Raw genomic sequence first — 12,307 nt, 5'->3', positions numbered from 1 at the left:
GCCATTTCCAGCTGACACAGGGTAAAAGGACAGGGCACACGCTGGCAGCTCACCACAGGGCAAACATACAACTCACATTCACACCTATGGTCAGTTTACATTGTCAGTTTAACCTCTGCATGTTTTTAGACAGAAATCAGAGAACCTGGAGAAAACCACATGCAAACTCCACACAGGATTGCCTTCGGTTGAACTGGGATCTGAACCAGTGACCTTCTTGCTGTGATGCAACAATGTGAGCCACTACCTCATAAAACAACACTTCAAAACACCCACACTCTCCCTTTAGTTCTCACATCAGCAGTTGGTACGGGGCTATGACAGATTTTTGCACATACGTCACACATACATAACAGTCTATAGTGTTTTTCTGTACAGCCAAAATCAGGGAACTTCTCTTAACCACTGTGCTGAGCACAAAACATCTCAGAATGAACAACATATCCAAGGCTCAGGTGGACGGACACCACACAGCTTCTAATTCTGTCAGACAAGAACAGAAATGTAAGTGGACATACACTCACAACCTGCCATAAATAAGATTAAGATTCCCTTATTAGTCCCACAGTGGGGAAATTTCCAATTTCTGCATTTTAACCCATCCGTGAGTTAGTGAACACACACAGCACACAGTGAGGTGAAGTACATGCTAACCCAGAGAAGTGAGCTGCCTTATGCGGCGCTCAGGGAGCAGTGAGGGGGTCAGGTGCCTTGCTCAAGGGCACTTCAGCTGCGGACAGGCCGGGGTTCGAACCTGCTACCCTCCGGTCTCAAGCTTGAAGCCCTAACCACTAGGCCACAGCTGCCCCAAGTGTCTACATCAAGGCACACAGGAGTTGTTGATCCGCTGCTGCCTCAATCACTGAGTTCAAATGTTTTATGTTGTGACTTCAGTCTTTCTTTCTTTGTGTCTCCAATGGTAACCATGTTTTCAAGATTCAAGATTCAAGATTCAAGATTTTTATTTGTCACATGTGGATGTACAAGTACACCCCAGTGAAATGACATTGCAAAACAAGCCCCTCTATGCAACTGTGAAGCACTAATAAAATAAAATCAAATAAGATAAAGTAGAGTAAAAATAAAATAAAAATAAAAATAAAAATAAAAATAAAAATAAAAATAAAAATAAAAATAAAATAAAATTTAAATTTATAATAATTTCCAGATAAATATAAGAATATTTACAATACACAAGAATAAAAGATAAAAGCAGTAAGATGCAATAAAATACAGCTGAAATGCACAATGTTATATCCAATATAGCAGCGATGTGTTGTGCGTGTGCTGTATTCACGTGGGTGGTTGAGAGTTCAGCATCCTGATGGCCTGAGGTAAGAAGCTCGACCTCAGCCTCTCTGTTTTGGCCATGCAGGAGCGGAGACGTTTGCCAGACGGCAGCCACTGGAACATTCTGTTGAATGGGTGATGAGTGTCTTTCATAATCCTTCTGGCTCTGCTGGTGCAGCGCCTGGTGTAAATGTCCTGTAGAGTGGGCAGTGCTGCCCTGGTGGAGCGTTCAGCGCAGCGAATCACTCTGTGGAGAGCTGACCTGTCTCTGGCAGTGCAGCTGCCGTACCACGCAGTGATGCTGCCGGTGAGCACAGACTCCACTGCTGCAGTATAAAAGGTTCTCTGCAGCACTGAGGAGACCTTGAATTTCCTCAGCCGTCTGAGGTGGTACAGGCGCTGCCTTGCTCTCTTTACCAGGATGGAGATGTGTGTGGACCAGGTTAGGTCCTCGGAGATGTGGACACCGAGGTACCTATAGCTGCTGACTCTCTCCACCGGGGTCCCATAGATCCTGAGGGGGGTGTAATGGCTCCTCTGCTTCTCTCTCCTGAAATCCACAACTATCTCCTTGGTCTTAGAGACGTTCAGGTCCAGGTTGTTTTTCTGGCACCATGTCGACAGTGCATCCACCTCCTCCAGATAGGCCGTCTCCCTATTGTTCGAGATCGGGCCAACCACCACCGTGTCATCTGCAAATTTCACGATGATGCAGCAGAGGACTCAGGACACAGCCCGATGCTGAGAGTGCGTGGGCTGGAGGTGTGGTTCCCTATCCTCACCACCTGTGGTCTGTCCGTCAGGAAGCTCTGGACCCAGGAGCAGAGTGAGGAGTTCAGCCCCAGGTTCTTGAGCTTTGACACCAGTCTGTGGGGAACTATGGTGTTGAATGCGGAGCTGTAGTCTATAAACAGCAGCCGCACATAGTTCCCCTTCCCACTGTCCAGGTGGGTGAGGGTGGAGTGGAGGACGTGTGTGATGGCATCATCAGTGCTCCTATTTGGGCGATAGGCGAACTGAAGAGGGTCAAGTGAGCTGGGCAGTGAAGCGCAGATGAAGTCCTTTATCAGTCTTTCAAAGCACTTCATCACCACGGAGGTGAGTGCTACTGGGCGGTAATCGTTGTTGCAGGCAGGGCTGGGCTTCTTTGGAACAGGGATGATGGTGGACCTCTTGAAGCAGGCAGGGACCACGGATTGAGTCAAGGACAGGTTAAAAATAGAGGTGAAGACAGGGGCTAGCTGCCCAGCACATGATTTCAGCACCCGGCCGGGGAAGCCGTCAGCCTTCCTGCTGTTCACACGCCTCAAAGCTCTCCTCACGTCACGCTCTGAGACGGACAGTGCGTGACAATCACCGGTGTTTAATCTGGGCTCCTCCGCGTTAGCGCTAGTTGCTACGCTAGAGATCTCAAAGCGAGCAAAAAAGGAGTTTAATTCCTCTGCTAGCGAAGTATCCACAGCCGCCGATGATTCTTTACGTCCTCTATAGTCCGTGATATTCCGAAGTCCCTGCCACATACGCCTGCTGTCCCGATCGCTCAGCGATGCCTCCACTCTATCTTTGTACTGCCGTTTAGCAGCCCTCACCTTCCTCCGGAGCTCGTAGGACGCCGCTCTGTAAGGGACCATGTCACTGGAGATTAGTCCGTCATTGTAGGACGTTGTTGGTTTGGGAAAACCTTCACAGTCACCACGGGGACAATATCATCTATAAGCTTAGCAATGAAGTCCGTCACCACTTCCGTAAACAGACTGACGTCATCGCCGGAGGACTCCCTGAACATGTCCCAGTCCACGTCACATAATGCGTCCTGTAGCGTGGCTTCTGATTGGGCCGATCATCGTCTGACCTGCCTCGTTGCCGGGGCAACCGCTCTTAGCTTCTGTTTATACTCCGGCATGAGGAAGATGGCGAGCAGCCAGCAGTGCTGTGGCTTTGTAGCTGTCCTTAAGAAGGGTATAGCAGTGGTTACCTCCCCTGGTCGGGAATGTCACATGCTGGAAAAGGTTCGGCATTACTTTTGTGAGCTTGGCTTTGTTAAAGTCACCTGTCACGATGAGGGCAGTGTCCTGGTGCTTGTTGTGGTGTTTGTTTATTGTGTCGTGAAGTGAAGCCAAAGCAGTGTCCGTATCCGCATGTGGTGGGATGTAAACAGCAACAATGGTGACCGACGTGAGTTCCCTGGGCAGGTAAAAGGGTCGGCAAAGAATCGCCAGATGTTCCAGATGTGGCGAGCAGGAACGTGAAAGGACTGAAATATTTCTCGGATCACACCAGTTGTTATTTGTCATGAAGCACACGCCTCCTCCCTTGCTTTTACCAGATTCCTTCGTTCTGTCCATGCGAAACACGGAGAAAGTATCTGCAGGAACAATGGCGTGGTCTGGCACAGCGGGGGTCAGCCATGACTCCGTGAAACAAAGAACATTGCAGTCCCTTATGTCCCTTTGATAACGTACACGGGCCCTGATCTCGTCCAGCTTGTTGTCCAGGGACTGGACATTAGCCAGCAGGATACTGGGCAGCGGTGGACGGTGTGCACTCGCTCGCAGTCTGTTGCCGATTCCGGCCCTTTTCCCCCGATGTTTCTTCCTGCGTTTCCGCGGAGGTGAGGGTGAAGCTCCATTGTAGGATCATCGTAGGATCTCCTTAGGCCAGGTAGAGCAGGAGTGTTTAAAACCTAAAATCGTGAGTGGTGATGTTGCTGCAATACTAATGAGTAAAGTGCGGTCATAGGCTATCGTTGCGGGAGATGATGTCGCAAGAGAAAAAATGAAAGTCGCATAAATAACAAAAAAAAGCACAGTCTCAGGGGAGCAGTCGCGACGGCGTCTGGACTCAGCCGCGCCATCTTGCATCTCAGCCGCGCCATCTTGCATTCATATACAAAACCTGAACTATCACCCAACTATCATGGACAAATCGTGGTATGTTAATGAATTGTCTTAATTAGATGCCATCAAGAATACTATACTACGATATGTTCTTCTTATTATTTTATTAATTAACTGCCTTCCTTGTGCAATACAATAATTGGTACACCATATCTGAATGAATAAATTAAGACACTAAAGTAAACAGTCTCGCTGGGCATCGCTACTTCTTGTCTCCTCCTGGCGCTGCTCAAATAAATGAAGTAAACTTCTGCAGAAGTTATGTGCTGAAGAAGAGGGAGTACACAGCAGGATAATGGCGAAAACTATGTTAAGAGATGGCCCATCCCAACACAGAGACTTCATTATGGACACTTTTTATGGAAGTTTTGTTTCCTTCAGTAAGACAGATATTGTGATGTATGGCTTTATATTGATTATCACAGAACTATTGTATTGTGATATTATTGGTATCCTGGACCATGTATCGCATAATACCATATCATTTCACCAACTTCTCTGACTTTAAAGTTTTGATATAATTCCAGTGCAAATAACCTTTTTTTACCAGCTTCTGTCACTTGAATGCTCATACACTGTGGCACTCTTTCCAACACTGCCTACACCTTTGTATGCACAAAGACTTTGTGAGCAAAATGTGAAATGTGTGTGTGTGTGTGAGAGAGAGAGAAATAGATGGATAGCGAGAGAGAGACACAGAGAGAACCATTTTCTCAGGTTACATTTGTGAAGTGGTAGAACTGAAAACAAAGTGAGAGATGGGAAGAAATCAGAGGGGGGTTTATTCCCTGAATAAATAGAATCAGAATGTCTCCCTCTCAGTCTCTGTCTCTCTGTGTGAGTAAATGTGAGTGGGAGCTCTCTGATGTCAGCATGATAGCTGACATCAGAGAGCCGGCGCGCCACACATGCAGATGGTGGGGAGGAGAGACTCAGAAGTGGAGCTTGACAGGCAGCGACAGTCACAGTGTTACAGTCAGGATTGACTGACAGTTACAGTTGATTGTTGCAGGAGTGTTTCACACACATGTGGGGGGGGGGGGGGGCAGATATTCAGATGTGAGCCTGAAGCAACGCCAACTCCTTCTTGTTGTGTACATTAATAATTCAGTAAAGTCATACATATTATTAGTGACAGACAGGCTTGTGTGCACAAACAAACATAAATATTTGCAGGTAAAGACAGCAACTGGATACTTTACACTCACCTTGAGTGGCGATGAAGTGGTTTGATCTCTGGTAACCCTGTGTGACAGAAAAAACAAAAAACAAGTGTTAATAATTATAGGAAGATATGATAAGAGACCTCTGACTCTCTTTTCACCTCACCCACACATTCCCATTCTCAAATTTCATTATCAAGTCATCTCTTATTCTGGATTTGATGTTTTAATGCTTTGCTAAATTTCTGCTCTGGTTTTTGACTGAAGATATCGCAGTGGCAAGGAAAACAAATTGACTGTTTAGGTTCCATATTTTGGTGAAGGATGGGTGGACAGTGAAATGGCTGTGTGTTTGAAAACTGTCTCTCTGTGAGCCAAGTCATTACATGCAGAGTGAGGTAGCCGCGTTTCAAAGACGCTCCAGCTCGCCGTGCTTTGCATGCAGCCCCGGCTGCTGATCAAAGCTAGTATGACAAGTGAAGGATCTTCAGCTCTGCCAGTAATTCTACCTGAGTGACATTGACTGATCTGACTGTCTCTCTGCTCAGCTTGGCATTAGTACACTTATGATACAGTGTTTGCAGTCTGGAAGGCTATTGGTGGCATCCAGCCAGTCCACCGTGTGTGTCGAATGCAAAGCAGCCAATCATGATATAGATGCCTCACTTTACTATGTCAGTGTTTGGTCTCGTTCTGCTTAGGTCTTAATCTTGACTTGGGGCCTTGTTTAGACTGCAGCCCAAATGCGATTTGTAAGCATATCTGATCAGAATCTGATCTTCTTGTTCACATCATATATTGCAAGCGATCAGATACGATCTGTGTGTGTCCATATTGACATTGTCCAGTCTAGTCTTCCACAAAATCGACATGGGCAACAGAAATCTGTGCCTGTTTCAGTGCCAAATGCCCAAATGGTTATCTGGGGCCGCGGAACAAATAAAAGGGGACGTCTGATGCTTTAATCACATTTTTTTAACCATTGTCTTTCACTATATCGATCATTTAACACGCCTCTAATTAACGTCTGTCTCTTCGGGTCTGCATCATCGCTGTTGACGTCGTTCCAGTCGTGCTACAAGTGGCTCAGAAGACACATTGAAATTCTCCCTGAGCGGCTGAGTCAATATGCTTCTGAATCAGCATATTCAAAACAACCTCTGTATGTGGATCTCATGATTTTAGCTGTTCAGACTGACACAAAATGCTAGATAGATACATTCTGGATATGCTTAAAAATCTGATTTGGGCTGCAGGTTAAACAAGGCCTTAGTTTCTCCCTCCTTAGGTCTGAGTTCCTGTTCTAGTCTTGGTCTTGACCTAAAGCAATACTTACCTTTCTTGCATGTCTCACAGCACTTAGTAAAAATTTGAACATGATCAACTCCACCTCCCTCAAAGTCCCACACTCCAGGGCGGGCTACACTTTTATCAAAAATATATAAGAATTAAATAATGATGAGTCTCAAAACCTGGTGGGTTTCTCTTACATTTTAGTGTGCCATACGCTTATTAGGAGCAATGTAAGATTACGAAAGAAAAGTGTAAAAATGCAAGGTAAGTATAGCTTTAATTTCATCCTGCTTAGGTCTTGGTCTTGTTTTAGTCTTGACTTGGTCTTACTCTGCCTTGGTTTCAGTAAAAGTCTGTACTTGGTCTTGTTGGTGTGGTCTTGACCACAACACACACACCCTCATTGTAACCTTGGCTGAAAACATGTCTTCACCTTTATATTATGGAGACTTGCTTTTGTCCCCACAAGGAATACACATTCCAAAAATGTGATTGTGTAGACATATTTAGGACCCAACAACATGAGTAATACCTAGACCATACACACATAAATATATGTACACTTATGCACTATTCTGCCAGGAAGCCACACACATTACATTCCACAACTGTCATGCCATAAAGAAAAGTTGAGATGAATAGCCATTGCTATGAAAGAGAGCAGTGACCCTCATTCCCATGAGCCTCTGTTGCCAAGTTTCGTGGGGCCAGTCTGTTTCCTGTCTGTCACCTTGAAAACTGTAGTTTCCAACAGCAGGCAATCAGCAAAGCATAAAGCACTGTGAATTCACAATGGATAAAGTTGGGAATAAAAAGATACAACAAACAACATGCAGAGTAATTTGAGATATGGAAATCTACATCATAAAGACAGCACAAATTAGAAAGACTGCCTAATACCTTTGACAGGGTAGTGGTTATCTGACCTTGAGTAAATGAGTATATAAATATACATACATATTATGCATCCCAGAATCACACCCCGTTCAATGACAATGGTAAACTGACTGTTCTACCTTATGAATATTTGCTCCCTAAATAAATGTTACAAGGACATACAGTATTTTGTCAAATTTACTTAGTCAGGTTTAACCAAAGTCTGAAACTGGAGCTGGCAAAGTACAGTTGGGCTCTTCAAAACATACACACCATTAAAATTTCAATTCAAAATACATCAAATTAAAAAAAAAAAAAAAATTCTTGTGGAAATTGTGTTCATGTGAAGCAATTACTTCACACCCCACAAAAAAGACCGCCGCAAAAAAGTTTTCATCCACTGAAATTGTTCAATAATCAGTTTTGCTATTTCAAATTAGACTTTCAGTGCATTTGCACCTGCTAGAATATATAAAAATATATCCAGTAATTTCCCACCTGCTGGCTCAGGTTAGGAGTGTTTCAGCTTTCGTAAATGTTGGTGATAATGAGTTTCTTTGCTTGTTAAAATGTTGTGTTTGTATTTCTGTTTGTCATAAAAATAGACGCAAACGTGTATGACTCACTTCTGTGGCCTGTGAGAATTGATTATCCCCTCTGCGGCACTTCGGAGCTGTTTCCACCTGTATTTTTAGTGGCAGGATTTCACACCAGAGAGCAGCTCATTTCAGTGGACAAAGTGGTGACAAAGGTTACCAATGGAAAAAAAAAAACCTACTGAGAGACACAGCTGTGCTGCACCACTTCATTTGAGTTAAGTCTGCTGTGCCGAAGTTTACAGTACGTTGAAATGGGATCAGACTACAAACAGTTCAAGTGCATAATGGAGTGATACTATAATATAGTCTGGACTTGGTCTTGTTGGTGTGGTCTTTACCACAACACACACACCACCCTAATTGTAACCTGAAAATATTATAGTATCTACAAACTGCAACAATCCTGCCATAGCAATGTAGCGTAACTGTATATAAGTTTTAATGATTTACATGATTTAAGTAGAGATGGGAGGAAAATATCTATTCCTAAATGTATATTAAATACCTAGTGAACCATTCAGACATTTTTTTAAGAAGACAACCTCTCAACGGTCTAATAGGTTTTGCCTCATGCTCAATGTCTTGAATCTATCTCTGAGTTAAATCCACATTAATTGGAGGATTTGCAAAACTAGCAGCATGGTCAATCTTTGTTTAAAGTTATGAATTATTTTCTGTCTATATCAGCTGTGAGGGGCCGGCTGCACATCCAAACAGCTGATTTGGGTTTGCGTCTCTCTCCTTCCCCCTCTCTCTGCACTCGAGATTGATAGATTTTATTGTGTGGACCTATAAAAACCACTTGGAAAGTACTTGGAATCTGGGTTCAACAGATTAAACAACCACTTCCGACTGCAGTTTGCTGTGCTGCTCAGCAAGTTACACAGTATTGTTTGAAGTAAACTGCATTAAACGCCTCAGAGTTTGCTGACGATTAACACTGTTCTTAACTTTCTAATGCAAATCGGATCAAATACCTAATATTTGTTTAATCTGGTGTGCAGCTGTTTTTAGTTTGGAACTTTATTTGGTTTCTTTTCACACAGAGAAAACAAATACCCTAGCAAATAGAAAATTCATCACTACCAATAAAGTGAAAACATTTATTCCACTCTAATCAAGAAAGTAATTACAGGAAGGAAGTCACTTGTGGCTTTTCGCTATTCCAATTTCCTTACCCTAATGCTTAGCAATTGCAAGTCATCCCATACGCCACATCCCAGAATGCAAAGCAATTTTGGATACAGGAGCCATTAAGGTCAACTTGCGAGTTAGAAATGGGTCAAATTACATTAACAACTATACAAATGACTCATTAAGGGCCAAACCAAGACCACCATCTTTAAAGGATCTTGGGTCCAATTAAGGGGGAAGTAAACCAGGGTCAGCTTGTTCATTGCTTATTAGCAGCTAACAAGTTTAAGTTTGCTTTATTACTCTTCATGTGTTGTTTATATACTGCATGTATACAATGTGGACAAAATTATCAGGGGTCTAGTCCAAAGCCTGACTGAAACACCTGAATTCAATACTAAAGAGGTGTGGCCTATCAAATTTATTTATTTATTTAAGTGACATATTCTTAAATACCACATTTTACACATCAGCTATTCCTGAGCAGGCGACACAGCTTATCCCCTCAGCTGTACCTAAAATAATACACACTGTGCTTTTCCAGCGAGCTTACAGAACATATTTACAACGCCTGCTGTGTCACACCATTTACTTTAATGTGACCTTGTCTTCTCTCCTCTGTGGCACTCTCTATCAGCCTTTTAAAGCACAGCCTGATGTTCTGCAAGAACACTCCAGGTGAGCATCTGATCATAGATGAAAGAGGACAGAGAGAGAGAGACCGATGCAGTCAGTTTTCAGAGGGAGACACCCAGGGGAGGAAAAGAGACGGCTGAAGAGAGGCAGCGAGGCTCGAGCGGAAGAGGGAAGAGCAAGAGCTGAAGTTGGAGGGAAGCCACGCAGGGCGAGCAGGGACAGCAGGGGTGGGTGTGGGGGGTGAAAAGGGCAAAGAGATGAAAAGAGATGAGAAGCAAAGTACTTACTTCCCTGTTTATCCGAATCTAAGAGGTGCCAAAAGATTGAAAAAAGGGACGGGGAAAAAAGGAGAGAAAGAGAAAACAAGTAGGAGAGGAAAGAAGAGCTAGTTATTGTGATAAACGAGCGGGAAAAGAGGAAAATTAAACCGTTAAAAGAAGAACCTGTGGAGAGAATAATGTTCAGAAAGCTCAGATATGATGAGGGATAGTTCAGGTCTTATATGTGGATGTATGAGGTATTGAACGCAGCACCTGCCCTCACTGAAAACATGCCAACAAGTGGGGACAGATTTTAGCCACTTAGTCTCTCAAGTCTGTATCTTAGAGGATCAGTGTGTACAGTTAAGGTCACATTATTTTAATTTCACATAAATTCAGGAAATGATTATGTTTTATGAGTGTAAAATCGCCTGTTTTGTGAATTACCCCAGAATAAGTATTTTGTGTTTTTATCAGGAGTTGGGTCAGCTCGGCCATTTTGGACCACCATGTTTTTACAGTAGCCCACAGTGGACAAATTAAACATGTTTCGAGTTTTGATGCTAACTGAAGGCTACATAGATTATCCATGCAACTTCACAAATAAATGTGAGTGAAAGGTTTACAAATTTCAGTTTCCAGTCAGAAAAGGTGAGAAAAAAGTGAAATACAGTAGACTAATTAAGATGTATTACTATTATTATTATGATGATGATGATGATGTTGATGAATAAATGAGATTTTTGTTAAATGGCTAAAATCTGTTTTTGTCTGTGCTGGCAGCCATGTTATCACAATGTCTCAGGTTGGTTCTTTAGAAAATCTGAATTATCACTTCAAAATTTCTTCTATAAAAGCCAAGTATAAAATAAAAGTACTTTGTTGCTTGTACTTTTATTTGTTTCTTGAAGCACATGCTACTCCATCTTTATTTATAACATAAAGAAAGAGACAAAGGCTATTTATGCAAAGGTTAAAGCAAAATTAAAATGTTACTCAAATAAATGTATTCGTTCTGGTTTGCCTTCATTGCCTAGGCGACCGGAATAATGGTTGTCTTGGCAATGAAGGCAAACCAGTGTGATTCCATTTACACTAAACAACCTTTTGCAGCTACCAGCATGAGTGGAACAAACATCACCTTCTGAGCGAGAAAGGTAGTGGACATTTAGAAAAGCCAACGTGAAATCCCACATGAATGAAAGCAGAGGGCAGTGGAACTTCCATTCCATTTATTTTAACCTTGGACTCATCCATGAATCATCTGGAATCACTTCACTGTGCTGTTGTGAGCAGGGGTTCTTCACATGACATGGAGGCAGTGCAGACAATAAGTGACAGAGAGGTCCTTGGACTGTTCATAATGGAGCCACTGTGGAGACTCACACACACAACACACACACTGTGGGCACCAGCACTATGCTTTAGCCCAGTGTTTCCCAAATGTTCCATAAGGGGACTTACTTCTTAAGATGGGAAACAATCGTGACAGAAAAATAAACATCAACTGTGAAATTTTGCATAATGCACTGACTAATTTATGTCATTTGGTTTTGAGTGAAATTAATCTGTCTTTATAAAATTATTTTAAACAATATTTAAAACATACTTATATAAATCTGAACTAAAAGGCTAAAAACGACCCATTTGTGGGTCCCAAACTGTCTTTGGGTATCACTTCTTTAAACCATAAACTGGCCACTTTTGTACACTTAACATTTTCTTTTGTGCGAGAGAACAGTTGCCATTATAAAGGCTTTCATTGCCTTCAACCTTCACAGATCTTTACATCTCATATTAATTCCTGACTTGACTACTTGGCTGGACTAGAAACAGTCTGTATTTTTTCAATGACTTCAATTTTGAGAGCACAGCAGAGAGCACAGTCTGATGTGTACTGAAGGAAAGAGTGACTGTCCTTCACATACACGGCACGGCACGGGACGGCACGGCACGAGACTCTTTGGTTCGTTTTCCACAACTATAGAACTTCCTCAACGTGGGCGGAGTAGTCATACCATGGCTGCACGAAGATGCAGTGACGTTGTTTTATGCGAGACACAAACACAAGCAAAGCAGTTATTTTTGGTGTAACTCAATCAATAGACTTTGTTTACTAAAAAGATTAGTTCAGTACTTCCTGCATGACTGGAGCACAG

General features: G+C 42.8%; 1 protein-coding gene across 1 annotated transcript in view; it reads right to left on the bottom strand.

The window, feature by feature from the left end:
* Positions 1-12,307, bottom strand: part of LOC310936319 (receptor-type tyrosine-protein phosphatase U-like) — a 311,175-nt gene that overhangs the window by 36,850 nt on the left and 262,018 nt on the right. The window contains exons 20-21 of the mRNA XM_083900361.1: positions 10,176-10,193; positions 5,396-5,432 (exon numbers count right to left, since the gene is read on the bottom strand). Coding sequence (XP_083756487.1) covers positions 5,396-5,432; positions 10,176-10,193 — 55 coding nt within the window. The remainder of the gene's footprint in view (positions 1-5,395; positions 5,433-10,175; positions 10,194-12,307) is intronic.

This window comes from Microchirus variegatus (assembly GCF_963457635.1).
Source record: "Microchirus variegatus genome assembly, chromosome: 13".
NCBI lineage: Eukaryota > Metazoa > Chordata > Actinopteri > Pleuronectiformes > Soleidae > Microchirus > Microchirus variegatus.
Note: the sequence above shows the minus strand (reverse complement) of the source record. Positions and strands in the feature narration are given on the sequence as shown.